At 42.4% G+C, this 14928-nt stretch overlaps 1 protein-coding gene across 1 annotated transcript in view; it reads right to left on the reverse strand.

The window, feature by feature from the left end:
• The window catches only part of SETD1A (SET domain containing 1A, histone lysine methyltransferase), a 29607-nt gene extending 16186 nt beyond the window's left edge, over positions 1–13421 (reverse strand). Inside the window, exons 1-10 of the mRNA XM_087714102.1 lie at positions 12043–13421; positions 10530–10682; positions 7441–7536; positions 6112–6382; positions 5891–5997; positions 5234–5454; positions 4040–5081; positions 2092–3009; positions 1372–1548; positions 311–398 (exon numbers count right to left, since the gene is read on the reverse strand). Of these exons, the coding sequence (XP_087570228.1) occupies positions 311–398; positions 1372–1548; positions 2092–3009; positions 4040–5081; positions 5234–5454; positions 5891–5997; positions 6112–6382; positions 7441–7536; positions 10530–10667 (3058 nt within the window). The 5' untranslated portion in view covers positions 10668–10682; positions 12043–13421. The remainder of the gene's footprint in view (positions 1–310; positions 399–1371; positions 1549–2091; positions 3010–4039; positions 5082–5233; positions 5455–5890; positions 5998–6111; positions 6383–7440; positions 7537–10529; positions 10683–12042) is intronic.
• Between the last annotated feature and the right edge of the window lie 1507 nt (positions 13422–14928).

The following is a 14928-nucleotide window of genomic DNA, read 5'->3' on the forward strand; positions in this document are numbered from 1 at the left end:
CAGCCTATTGCCCCCAACAATCTGGGTCTTCATTTTACCCACCTCGGAAGGATGGAAGTCTGAGTCAACCTTGAGCCTAGTCAGATTCGATCTGCCAAACTGCTGGCAGCCGGTGACCAGCAGAAGTAGCCTGCAGTACTGCACTCTAACCACTGCACCACCATGGCTCAATAGATGTTTCTAAGTTCCTCACCAAAGGATTCCTATCAGGTATTGTCCATGTTACTGCACCGCTGTGGCTCATCTTCTTGACGATTATAAAAGCTTAGAGAGTATAAAGAGTATACAACCTGGAAGTGAGGCAACGTACCTTCCTCATCCTCTTCAGCAGGAGTAGAAGGGCGAGGCTGCTTCACTTCGCTGCACTCTGAAATTTCAGAGGGTTCTTTCCTTTTCACCTGTGGCAAAAGGAAACAGTGAGTTTCCTGAGGAGAACACCATGTGCCAGATGGCAAACTAAATCATCTGCCCCCCCACCAAAATATGAGTCACACTCTGTACAGCTTCCTGAACAGGAAGGATAACCCAGAGGATACCCTGGCCTTTAGAATTGAATGGAATGGCAGCTGGAAGGGACCTTGGAGGTATTCCAGTCCAACCCCCTCCTTGGGCAGGTAGTCCTACACCACTTCAAAGTTATCCAACCTCTTCTTAAAAACTTCCAGTGTTGGAGCATTTAGAAACTTCTGGAGGCAAGTTGTTCCGCTGATAAATTGTTACAACTGTCAGGAAATTTCTCCTTCGTTCTAGGTTGCTTCTCTCCTTTGTTAGTTTCCACCCATTTTTCTCTTGCACTCAGGTGCTTTGGAAAATAGTTTGACTCCCTCTTCTTTGTGACAGCCCCTGAGATATTGGAACACTCCTATCATGTCTCCCCCTAGTCCTTTTTTCATTAAACTAGACATACCCAGTTCCTGCAACTATTCTTCATATGTTTTAGTCTCCAGTCCCCTAATCATCTTTGTTGCTCTGCTCTGCACTCTTTCTAGAGTCTCCACATCTTTTCTACATCGTGGTGACCAAAACTGAATGCAGTATTCCAAGTGTGGCCTTACCAAGGCATTATAAAGTGGTATTAACACTTCACGTGATCTTGATTCTATCCCTCTGTTTATGCAGCCTAGAACTGGGTTGGCTTTTTTTGGAAGCTGCTGAGCACTCCTGGCTCATATTTAAATGGTTGTCCACTAGGACTCCAAGATCCGTCTCATAGTTACTACTATTGAGGAAGGTACCACTTATACTGTATCTGTGCATTTTGTTTTTCTTGCCTGAATGTAGAACCTTACTCTTTTCATGATTGAATTTCATTTTATTAGATAGTGCCCAATGTTCAAGTTTGTCAAGATCCTTCTGTATCTTAAGCCTTACCTTGAAGGAGGGGAGCCCAAGGACTCCTCGAAAGCCAGTCCCAAAGCCAAAGCTCTCCAGGCCACCAGTCCCACCACTCTTGGCCCAATCCACTAGAGACAGAAGGGCAGGATCTTTCAGTTTGGTTTTGTCCTTCTCCTCTTCCTTCACTAGCTGTTTAACAGTGTTCTGGAAAGGCTAAAGGCAATAAGATGGCAGCAATCATTAGGGGCACAGTGGAAGAAAGTAAAATTCTGGATGCGGGGAAGAAAGGACAGTACACAACAGAAGAGTCTTCCAAAGTAGTAAGCTGGCCTACAAAACTACAGTCTGAGAATTATTTTATTAAACTTTCTCTCTCCCTCACCGCGCCCCCCCAGGCCAAATATTGCTAAACTACTCAAATAAACAATACAGGTAATCCTCAACTTATGACCACAATTGAGCCCAAAATTTATGTTACGTGAGAAATATGTTAAGTCACTTTGTTCCATTTTATGACTTTTCTCACGACATTTGTTAAGTGAATCACTGTTCTTAAATTAGTAACGCAGTTGTTAAGTGACCCTCGCTTCCCCCTTGACTTTGCTTGTCAGAATGTTACAAACAGGGATCACGTGACTCCGGGACCCTGCAACCATCACTAAATTAACTGTTGTAAGTCAAAGACTACCTGTTCACAAATAACCTATCTCCCATTTCCTTCCAATTTGACTCAGATGGGTGGCAAACCAAAATCACCTTGGCTTTTTCCTCTTTGCATTCCCACCACTTGTCAAAGGTGTTGAAAGCCACATTCTCAACCATCTTACGATTGAGGTCTCGCTGCATAATGTTCTTCATTTCCTGCATGAGGGTTGCAAGGACACTGTCCACTACAGAGGCGTGTGGATCTTCAGGAAGTGGTGGAAGCGGAGCCAGCTCTTCCTGATATCCCCATGGAGCTGTCCGGAAATCAAGCAGCCTCTGTGAAGGGGGGAAAGGCGGCTGCTCCGAGGAATGTTGTTGTTGTTGTTGCTGCGGCTGCTGCTGCTGCTCTGAGGTCCCAACTGCTGATGGCTGCTGCATGAAAAGCTGGTCTCGCTGGAAGTGGTGACCGTCCTGCTCCAGTAAGTACCCAGCACCGTACAGAGGACGACCACAGAAAGAAGCCGCGTCCCGGTGATAGGAGAAAGGGTCCTCATACTGGCCTTTGCTTTGACGCAGCTGCTGAAGGCGGCTCAGCATCTGGGTTTGCATCTGGAAAGACATGGGCATCCCACCCCACTGGTTGCCAAGCCGGTTCATGAGCTCCATGGAGTTGACAAAGTCATAGATGTGGGGAGCACCGCGGCCTCCACCCACCACATTTGCTCGTCCTCTGAAATCGGACAGGCGATGACCAAGCCGGGGACCGACTTGGCCAAAGTTAGAAAGTGAATGGGTTTTACCCGCCAGGTGAGGGAGGGAGACAGACATGAGAGGCTGGATTGGATAAGAGGGTGGTGGTTCTGGATGATGGTGGGAAGTAAAGGAGGACACCCCCAACTGCATGTGACCCAGAACTGATGGCATAACAGAAAAATGTGGGTCAGAGACCCCTGCCACAGGAGTTGGAGGCTCGACTTCGGCTTCATCTTCGGAAATTTCCATGTCTTCTCCTGAAGACTGCTGAGATGCCTGATTAAGAATCAGAAGGAAAAGAACAGCAAAGAAAGTGATAAAGTGAATGAATTAGGCAGCTAATCTATTCACCTGAAGGCAGTTCAATCAACTCCCACTTGCAGTTCGCAAAACATGAGTTTCCCATTCCTGCATTCTCCTCACCTGCCCAATCTAATAAAGCTACTAATATTCTCAGCTTAAAAATTAAGAAAAACTGAGCCACATGAGTCAAACTTTAAAATGCTTGATTACAGAAAGGTTACTAGTCTGATTTCTAGTTCTAAACATTTCCTGGTTAAAAAACCCATTTACCATACTTTTCTGTATGACACACTTTTTTCCTCCCTAAAAGGGTGAAAATATTGGTGCATCTTATACACTGAACACATCCATTTTTGCCCCCCAAAAAAACCCTGCCCCGTGCAGCCAATTTTGCAAAAAATGGGCCAGTTTTTTGCAAAAACGGATGGTTTGGGAAGCCTGTAGAGTGCTCCTGGGGAGGGCAAAAACTTTTTTTTTCTTGTTTTCCTCTTCGAAATCTTGGTGCATCTTATATTCCAGTGAATCTTATAGTCTGAAAAATATGGTAGTTTCCAAGAACTGATTATCTGTAAGATCAATAAAATACTATCTGATAAGCATGCAAATTAAGCTGACATACTATTAAAATAATTTACATTATATACACTTAAAACTAAAGTTTATAGTGCACACAGACAGGGGAAAAGTGCACCTATGCATATTATGATCTAGTGGGCTTGTGTTCAAAATTGCAGAATAAAACTATTCTCTAGCGGCTACATTTTATTGTCCTAATGTTCTCTGGCCACTAAACATACTATTTTTTCAGGCCCATTTAGGGATTTTATCCTAGATCCTTAAAAAAAAAACACTTGTACTTTAGCAAACTTCTGAAACATTCTTCTGTGTGAATGGTGCTGTTCTGCTCCAGAAGGTTGCTTGTTCAGAGATTGCCAATAGAGAACCACTCATATTAATTCCATTAAACAAGACAAAAAGTAGATTCCAAACCTTGAAAACTTACTCTGTCTTGCCCATTAGCCTTCGGGGATTCGTCCCTTGCTGCCACATCCATGGCTGGCACCACATCTTCAAAGCTGACTGGAAGAGGTGGTGGTGGAGTGCACGGGCCATGTGGCTCTGTTCCCTTGGTCCCACCTTTCTCTTCCTCTTCCTCTTCCTCTTCGGTGTCTGAATTGAGAAAAGAAAACTTGGACCGCTGTTCCTTCAGGAGCATTTCGATGCGGGAGTCCAAACTGCTGTGCTGAGCAAAGGGTACGCTCTCATTGGTAGTCTCAGGGGCAGGGGAACCAGACCGGGCTGGTGAGGTCTGCACAGCAGGAGAATGGGATCGGTCATCAATCACTGGAGCTACGGTCACTGCTGGACTAATGTTGTCTTTAGTTTCCTGAGCAAGAAATTCTGTAGGAGGCAGGGAGTTGGCTGCAAACGTTTCTGCCGTGGGGAGCAGCCGGTAATCCTGATCCACAGCGTGGGGTTCTGCAGGCACAGAGAAGGACTCTGGGGTGGCTGTGTAGGATGGGTAGATCACACTGGGTGCTGGGAAGTGTTCCACACTCTGCTGGGCAAAGCCATGACTGTTCTGGAACTGAATGCTTTCTGATGCCGTTGTCACAGATGAGGAGGAAGCTGCAGTGACAACACAGGTGGAAGGAGTAGTGGTGGTGACAGTGGACGAAAGAGTAGGATCTTCCCGTTGAGAACGTTCTCTGTGTCGGGAATGGAAGCCAGAGTCGTCCCTTGGATGAGAGCGATGAGAGGAAGAGGAGGAAGATCGCCCTGTGGATGAGAGGCGCTGATATCGGCTACCACTGGTGGTGGACACACAGCTGCTGCTGCCACCTCCGCCACCACCACTAAACTGCTGACTGTAAGGGGGGTAATGATGGTCATTACTGCGGTAGTGAGCGGAAGAAGATGAAGAAGAGGATGAGGCTGGAGCATAGTGCCGACGGAAGAACGAGTCTGAAAAGCTGTTTTCATGCCGAGAGGATTTGTATGATGTTGGCTCTGGCTGGTAGTTTGAGTAGCCTGGGGTCCCTTGCCTTGGAGAAGAAAAGAAAGAAGCAGTTCCATGAACATCTGCGCATCTCTTCTGCCCCCAATGAACTGGCTCTGAAAAGTTCATATATTACTTAAGACAATTTCCCCAAATCTTGTCTCAAGTGGAGGGTGGGAGGAGAAGAGAAACCCTTACCTGCTAGAGTAAGCAGAATCCTGTGAATATGGGGTTCCTCCCCGAGGGGTATATGGAGTCCCCTGGGACTGTGGTGTGTACTGGCCATAGGAAGAAGGTGTGTCTTGTCGGCCACTGGAGTACGGAGTGTCCTGAGAACAAGGGGTGCCGTTGCCAGGCGTTGTAGGCATTGCATTGCTCGGGTACAATGAATTGGCCGAATGGTGTCTTCGAGACTCTGACTGTAAAAAGAATAATGTTGACAATCACTTGATATCACTTCTTGCCCAGAGCTAAAGTTCATGTGCAATGCAAAGCCAAGTAGTTCACACCATTCTGCCTAATAGATAAGCATCTATTTTAGATGACACCTAACATTTTCTTAGCTCAGCTACTTCATTTACCAAAATGCACACATGGCAAAATCGAAGACTGAGATAAGCCTAAAGCAAGGCATCAGCTACTACCTATAGGACACAGGAGAGTTGCAGGTAGGCAATGAATGCAGTTCAGCAGTGGGAGGGAGCAGTATCCTAATTGTATCAAGAAAACAGAAGTTAGTAAGAAATTTTCTTAGAGTAAGTCTTAAATAGAGAAGAAAACCTACAGGGAAGATCTTGTGAAGAAAAAGGGGCACCTAAACTAATCTAGCAGATTCAAATAAGTTTCTAAAGTTACCAAATCAGCTGAGAACTTCTCATTCAGCATTTTGCTTCCAGTTGGGACAGTCTGGGGTGTGAAAGAGCCATTTACAATCAGTTCATAATATTTCATACGTTGTTGACCTATAAAAACAAAAAAACCCCCAACAGTTTATAGGAAGCAGGTGCCATTCAAAATGAGGGAGGGTGGGTGGGTGTGATACTAAATTAGGAAAGCGACTAAAGGAAGGTCATTACCTTTGATGTCAAGCTGGGCATGGATGATGTTGCCCATGACTGAAGTATTATGCAGGTTCTTGACTGTCTCCTTCGCCCCCCTTGTGCTAGTGAAGAGCACCTTGGCCAGGCCCAGGTGCTTACCATTCTTTGGATTATACAGAATTTCAATCTCCTCAATGTCGCCATACTTTTTGCACATCTCACACAGAAAGGTTTCCTTGATGTTATCATTGAGCCGGGCGAAAGTCACCTCCTTCAGAGGGATCTGGCCCACATAGTACTCATCTAGCTGCAGAAGGAAAGATGGGATAAGGAAGCTAAAAGCAACCTCCACTTACATTAAATGCCAATAAATAAGAAAATATTCAACTGGCAGGTGGGAAAAGTTTTTAAAGAATGCTGAAAATGCTGCAGGACTAAACTTTGGTCGGCTGAGTCCAGATGTCTGGCCCTTGAAGTAGATCAAACAGATATATCTCCATTTAAATTCCTGATCATATTATTTCAAGTACAATTTACTACCATTTACCTGACAGTAATTTCCAAAATTAAAATGGACACTTTTATATACACCCATACACTTTAGATATCCTTTATTTACAGCTTCTGAAGCTATCCTGTACTTCTTTGAAAAACTCTCTTCTTTTTTATTTTTTACAGTTGAAGCACACATTTATTATCCATTGATATTCCACCAAAATGTATCCAAAAGAAATACAGAAAGTCTAACAAAATGCAACAACATGGTTTATCCTCTTGGGAGCCACTATTGCTGTTCTTGCTCAGTTTTGAGAATTTTAGTTTTATAAAAGCTCTGTAGCAATCTTCTTGCATACTACCTTATTTTTCAGCATCAATGCCAATGGAGGTAGATATTTATGGTGGAAACTAATCAAGGAGAGAAGCAACTTAGAACTGAGGAGAAATTTCCTGACAGTCAGAACAATTAATCAGTGGAACAGCTTGCCTCAAGAAGTTGTGAATGCTCCAACCCTGGAAGTTTTAAAGAAGAAATTGGATAGCCATTTGTCTGAAATGGTGTAGGGTTTCCTGCCTAGGCAGGGGGTTGGACTAGGAGACCTCCAAGGATCCTTCCAACTCTGGTATTGTATTGTATTGTATTGTATTGTATTGTATTGTATTGTATATGCTTACTGTTTAAGCTAACAGGGCTCAGTTTCCCTATCAACATTCTTCTTTATCCTGAGGAAATCTTTAGAAATGAAAGGAAATCCCAGAATGCATTTCAAAGAAATGCAGGTGTAATACTTGGGGTTGTGCTAATGGTTCTGGAAACTTTAAAAGAACTGGAGAAAAATGATCTATAACAAAGTAAGTATAGCTTACCTTAAACTTTGGGACTGGAAGAGAAAGATCTCTGGTTTTGGACCATTTCCTGTGTCTCGGATCCTGCAATGCTTTTACAGGAGTGTGACCTGAATCCTGAGAAAAGATTAGAAAGCAGTGGTGAATCAAAAGCCTTATTGACTAAATGGCATTAAGTACATCTTGATTTTTATCAAATTAATATAGTTGCCCATTTCACAAATCTGACTCTAGGATGTGTGCAATAAAAACAGAATTACAGATAAAACTTTAAAGTCATTAAGCAATTAAAACATAAACCTAACTATTATACACTATCCAGATTAATATTATTCTGAAATGGGCAACACATCAATAAATATCATTTGCAGCAAAAAAAAAGTCATACAGTCATGACTCATTTAATGACCCTATCACTTAGTAAATTGGGAAGCTTGGTTCACAATTGTGGTCGTAAGTCAAGTACTACCTATATATGGATTCACAAATGTCAAATATATAAGGCATTAAACTTGACAAAATATTTAAAAATAATTTTCTTTCCAGGTTCTCAATGTCTTTGAAATTATTTTGTCACTATTAGTTCTGCTGCTTGTTTGCTGCCCAAGCAAACAAATGTTTAATAAAGAAAAACCTCACAGGCTTTCCTGTACGGAAAGAAAAAAAGTGAATAATAGAGAAGATTCATTCCGCTTCAAGTAACATCTTATTTCAAGGAGATAGCAGCTTGAAATCCCTCTTAATTATAGAATGCAGAATTTTTTGAGTTCTTTTGGTTTTGTTTGTGCTATACTAAAACTGGCATTATGAATTTAAGAAAAATTAAAAATGCATGTGATTTACATGACTATATTCACATTATCTAATTGTCTAATCCAGTAGAATAGTATTAAAAAATACACTGAAGCAAAATCAGACAACCATCTAAAATTGAATTATTAGAAAATGACTTCTATCAAACTTCAAGCATGGTATATTAGAAGAAAGTAAATTTAGAAAAAAGAAAGTAGTGTTCCAATTCTAGGGGTGTAAAAAATGTTTCAATCACAATTTGTGAAATGTCCCATGCTGAGTACAAGATAATCTGTTGCTTTTTAGAAGGGTTTTGCGCTTCAGGGTTAAAACACTTCCAATGTTTGGCATAAGCCATAAATTTATTTCTGGATTCTTCTCAATGGCACTTTTTCCACAAATCAAGTAACAGACAAAACATTCCAATCCTGTATAGGATACACTATATATTTCAGAACAAACCATACCGACCTTAAAGTAGTCTGTTCTAGTCTTTATTTCACAACCTGAACTGTTTATTTTAATAATGGGAAATTTGTAGTACTATGTCATTGGCATTCAGGTATTTAAATGTTTTATGATGCTAATATTTTGACTGAAAAATTTGCATACCTCAATTTGATACAGATTACAGTGGAATATGTTTTATATTTCAGTGGGATTTCAAAATATTTCCTTTTCAGGAAATTAAAAGAACAGCATGCTGAAGAAGACAATGTTAAGCATCAACAAATAATTATATCATGGATGGCTTAGTATGGAAAAGAGAAAATATGTAAGTATGATTAACAACTAAGAAACATGAACTGTAATTTTCACAGTGCTTTAAGACCTGTTCCCATTTCTATTTTCAAAGGAAGCTATTTTTCTTTTATGATTCTATTAAGAATTGATTGGGGCTTTAAAAACTAACAGAAAATCTTATTTATGGAACTCAGGGGCTGTCCTTTGCTTGAATTAGAAAGGAAAATATATTTGTCCTGAACTTCTCCATTTGCTATGAATAAACAGGCTTGGAAACTACCAGGAACCTTGTGCTTCCATTATTATATACCAGCACTCTTTCATAAGCCTTAATCATAATGCACTTTTCATAATGTTAAAATACATAGAAACTAACTTTCTAAGAAATATTCTTGGAATTTTTGCCTTCTTAGTCTACACAGAAAAGCCTATAATCAACAAGTGTTAGAAAAAGAAAGTAAGTTAAACTCCTACTGATTTTGGTGAAGTTAAATGCTTGAGCATGTTAAGAAAAACACTGGCTACTATCAGATTTAAGCAAAAGCCTAGATCAGTGATGGCTAACCTTTTTAGCACCGAATGCCAACACAGGAGCAGTGGTGTGTGCACCGGACCACTGAAACCCAGAAGAGAGCAGCTGGCCGGTACGCATGCGCACACGGCCAGCTGCTCTCTTCCAGATTCTGTCGCACACATGCTCACTGGCCATCTTTGCGCATGCTTGTGACGGAACCTGAAAGTGCAGCTAGTGACAGCACGTATGCAGTCAGATTCTCTCTTCTGGATTCCGCTGCAAACATGAGCGAAGACCAGCTGCCCAGTGCGGAAGCGTGCGACAGAACCTGAAAGAGAGCGGCTGGCCACGTGCATATCCACAGAGAGAGCCCTGCATGTCATAGGTTTGCCATCACTAGCCTAGGCACTCCCTAAATCCAGTCAACTCCTACCTTCCTCCTCACTAAAATTACCACCTTTTTTGGATTCCTAGACCATCAACCACAGGTCTCTTTATCAGAGACAACACACCAGGTCAACTAGCCAAGTTTCACAGCAGAAATCTAGTGCATGCTAGATAGTAAAAAATATTATAAAAATTGGCAAGTGGTGGAGAGTAGATGATGTTCCTAAAAGCCAACCTCAATATGACAGAAGGAAATAACAGAATTTTTGGCAACGGCCTTTTTGAAAACTATGGAAAGTATTCAAGTTCTTGTGTTAGTTACATAATCTAAATGTATAATGACACACATAGAAAAAGAGCAGTATGGAATGGGGAGATTGTGGTAGTCATGAAAAAGCTGGACAAGGATCAGTACAGAGCTGACTCATCCAAAGATTTGTGTCACACTGCACTGGATCTGTTCTCATGTAAGAGACGGAAAGGAAACTAAAATGTCAGCAAAATACAGTGCATGAAGAAAACAGGAGAAGCAATACAAAGAATCTGGAAAAGATATTAAAGAGGACCTAAAGATATTACCAAACATTAGACCATCCATGCTCAGTAGGAATGACTCACATGCTTTACAATTTAGTAAAAAAATAAAAAATAAAATCTAATACTGTCCACTTACGTTAGTGCTGAAATGCACTCCATCATAGCGGTAGATCTTGTGTGGGCCATCCTTAAGCATAGGATCAACAATGAGCTTGTAGTTTCTCCACTGGAAGTTAGGGTTTTTCTGGAAGTCACCCCCACCTTCCTGATCCATTCTGACTCATTTACACTGCAGGATGCACATGGAATCAAAGGAATATATTAAATGATGTGCTCATTTCCAGCAGAAGTAATTTCAATGAGAGATTCTACTGCCATCCACCCCTGAAACTTTCATACTAAGAATCACCATTTAAAGATATCTTTCTGTATATAAAGGAACCAGAAGTTTTAATATTAAGCACTGTGAAACAATACGCTCACAAATTTTTTCCTGCATCTATTTCAAGATCAGTTTAGCATTCCCAGAGCTACTTACAGCATTCAGTGGCTTATTCCAAAGTACCTGAATGTGCAAAGTTGACTTTGAAAATAATTGAACTCCAACTGTTGTGTTCACATGATATCCTAAATTATAAGGCGTGGTTAATGTACCTGCTCCCCCTCCCCCTGAATAGTGCTACTAAAACTCAAATACTTTGATATTCTTTGTCTAGCATTCTATGGTCAGCTTACCATAACTGTGTCAATACAAGATAAATACTTCTGACTAGAACAAACTACTAAAAGCTGAGGTCATTTTCTTTTTCAAGAAGCCAGTGGACATATTTATACTAATCAAGGCTTGTAGTCTACAGTACAAGACTAATGTAACTCAATATACACAGAACAGAACAGAACTGCCTGGACTCATGATTCTATAGCCTTATTTGTTCAGAGGCAGAGTGAATCTGCAAAATGTAGCACATAGAAATTTGCTTAAGAGTGTTTAAACGAGAACATTCAAACTTTTAAACTTATCTTTTTCTGAAAAGAAAAGTAAACCTCTATTTCTAATGACTGAAGAAATATTTGGTTAGCAAATGATGTGCAATCTCAGAAACTGAACTATGAACAAAGTAAGATGGGACTTTTGTTATATGAAGAAACAAAGAAAATAAGTTGATACCAAATAGTTCTTGAAAATCAGAAAAATAATGATTCATTAATAAAATTGTACTATTGCCTTATAGAGATGTTTAGAAATGGGATATCTCCTCTATTCAGATATCCATCCCTGAATCAAACCATCCTGGAACTCAAGTAATGTAGACAGATGCCTGACCAAAAACTGTTGGAAAAAACTTCGTAGTAGTATATGCCACAATATTATAAAATTATCATTTAAAAAAAATCCCTGACTATAAGTTTTAGTTATTTTATTTTCACTTGACCCTAAATCATACTTTTATGTCAATGTATTCATAATCTGCCAGATGATTTTTTTAAAAAAAAAAATCGAATTAATTTTAAGTAGCAATGCAATCTTGGGAACTCTTTTAACTTACATTCTACTCCCGTATGCAACTGCTAATTGCATAAGGACAGGCATACATATCTCAGAATACATAGAAATTATATCACCGTAAAAGAAAGGAATAAACTTAAACCTGATGTAGATGATCTCTTCTGTGGTCAAACTACTTGTAAAGTTCAATGTATTGCTATACAATATTTTTTCTCCTTCTCAATAAAACCAGGTAAGAGTTGGTTCAATCCATAATTTGAAACAGAATATCTAAGAGACTAGGAAGAAAGTAGAAAAATGTTTTAAAAAGCAAGCAACAACATATTCTCATGAGGGATTCAAACTTGAATTCTTAAATATTTTCAGGCAGTAATATTATAGCATTCTGATTTTATATGCAAAATTCTGATGATAGATTAAATCTAGATATGAGAACCCAAATTTGAACTTTTAGGAATGACTTCTTCCATATGAAGAAATTTATATGTTCACAAAAGACCCCAAATTATTGAAATAATTAAAAATTGAACATTACAGGTATTATTTATAATTAAAGAAAATGGAGCAAACTAAACCCATAAACAATAAACTAAGCTATGCTATAAAATTTTCTGTGGGGAAAGTTTGGTTCTTTTGCCAAGGGAATAATAAATAGCATAAACATATAATAGTCTCTAAGCCTACAAAGCCTGCTGACATAGATTTGCCCTCTTGTTTCAGTTGTAAATGTTATTACCTCAAGTTATTTACTCCTATTTTCTTTATAGCTAAGAAAGTCCATCTTCAAACTATAATTTATAAAGATAATCCTAATTTTTTGATGCTTCTTTATTTTATAGAGAAGCGTCATTTCCAATTTTCTCCCCCGCCCTCAAGCAATTCTCTTAATTTTCCCATCTCTACAAGGAAGATATCATCTGTTTCCCTTTAACCTCCCAATATCTCCACAAGCGCATTCCCTTCTCTACCCTTATCTTTGACTTCTAGTGTCCTGTCTCTATAGAATATTGCCCTCCCACTGTATTGCTATCGTGTCACTGCTTATCTTCCCCAAAGCACACCAGAGACCCTCTTACCTCATCCTAACCCTTCTAAATACCTGCTAGGTTCTTTTCCCCCAAATCAGCTGACTCTCAGTTGGCACAACTGTATAAAGAGGGGTGAGTTAAGACTGGCTGAAGGAGGGTGCCTGGGGCAGGAGTGGAGGCATGGATCAACCTGAGGTACCTTGAGAAAGGGTCCCTTGGCAGGTCCCCTTCAAAAACCATCCCTCCTCCTCTGGCCAAACACCTCCTCACAGCTTTTCATGCCAAAAGCTCCCCTTTTTCAGTCACCGTCCTCAGTATAGTGTCCCATCCTCAGAAAGGCATCCAGTTTCCACAGCAACCCCCTCCTGAACATCCCTGGTTCAGGAAACCTAAGAAACACAACCCTTCTGTGCAGATGAGTGTGTGTGTGTGTGTAAAAGCTCCCTACTCTCTCTCTCCTCAGCCGGGCCTCCCTCTCCTGCCCCGCCATACCTCCCCCCTGGGTCCCTAACTCTGCACGTCTGGACCCCATTTCGGCTATCCCCCCCCCCACTCATAATATTACACTTTCCTTTAACCCCTCCCATTTTTAAATCCCCTCCCCCTCAGCCTCCTCTTCCTCAAACCCGCTCCCCCCCTCAGGGTGTTCCCCTCTCCCATCAGGTATCCCCGACCCCGCCCACCAGATGCGCAGCCCCTCATCCCCAGCGCGCGCCTCCCCCCCCTCCCAACACACCCGTCACTCAGGCGCGAGCCGTTCCGCCGCACCTCCACACACACTCCCGAGCCGTAAGGGGCGGGGGGAGGGTATCTCGCGCTGCGAACCCTCGCGCGTCAACCTGCTCCTACCCGCTCCTCCCCCCCTTTTCCTCCGATCAAGGGGGCGCACGCGCGGCCCCCTCCTCCAGCTGCTGCTGCTGCTCCTCCTCCTTCGGTCCGGCCTCGCGCTCCGCCGCTGGTCTTTGCCTTTCCCTCCTCGCGCCCTGTGAGGGAAGGGCGGAAGGGGGAAAAGGGGAAAGAGAAGAAAAGAGGGAAAGGGGGGGAAAAGGGTGACAAGCCGCCGCTTCCACCGCTACCGACAGGGACTAAGGGGGCGGGGCCAACGCACTCAGGAGAGAGCGTCTCGCGCCAGACCTCGCGAGATTCGCGGGGCTCCGGGTTTTTTTTTTTTTTAAATCCCCTCATTAACCCTGCCTCTGCGCGAGACTGGGCCCTATTTTATCCTCGAATCGGCACTTTCGAGGCAAGCGAGAAGCGGGGGGAAATCCGCTTCTCACCCCGAGGCCCACCGAGCACGCCAGCAAGTTCGGCGGGAAGCTTTCGGGCGGCTTAGCGGCTCTCTGGAATTTCTTTTCCCCGTCGAGCGCTCCCTCGAGAGGAATCGGCGGTTCCGAAATGGCCGCTAGAACTCCTACGAAGGGAAGTGAGGCGGCAGTTCCGTCCCCGCAGATTCATCCCAGCCTGACAGGGGGGGAAAAGGGCGCGTCATTTCAGGGACCCCGACGGTTCGCCCTGGCGTCGTGATGCCTTGTGGGGCGACAGGTGGCCCCGGTTGAAATTTTTCGCTCGGTTCGGCTGAATGGCGAATCGGCGTGAGGAGAAGCCACCACTTCTTCCAACGGGACAGGCGACACTTTTTGCCTCAGAGGAGTAAGGGCCGCCGCTCCTTTTCCGCGAGAATGAAGGCAAAATGGGAGACTTCAGTCCCTCGAAAGCCGCTCTTGGCTCGTTCACTCCCAGCTAAAAGGGTGAAACCTCGTGGATTTGAGTCCCAGGAGAGAAACGAGAAGGAGAGGACGCCTGGCTAAGCTTTGGGGCGGTTTGAAGATATGTGGGATCTTTCTCAGGCCCAAAACCCAGAGGGACAGATATTTTTTAAAAATATTTTTTAATTGGCAGAATAGTGGTTTTTCAAGACAGGTGCGTGGGCCTCCGCTTCCACTGGGGAATCCAGCAGGGAAGAGCACAACTATTGTGGTGTTGCATAAAAATCTGTTGGC

This window comes from Thamnophis sirtalis, unplaced genomic scaffold (assembly GCF_051295495.1).
Source record: "Thamnophis sirtalis isolate CommonGarterSnake01/CBP01778 unplaced genomic scaffold, rThaSir2_p1.2 scaffold_4, whole genome shotgun sequence".
Classification (NCBI taxonomy): Eukaryota; Metazoa; Chordata; class Lepidosauria; order Squamata; family Natricidae; genus Thamnophis; species Thamnophis sirtalis.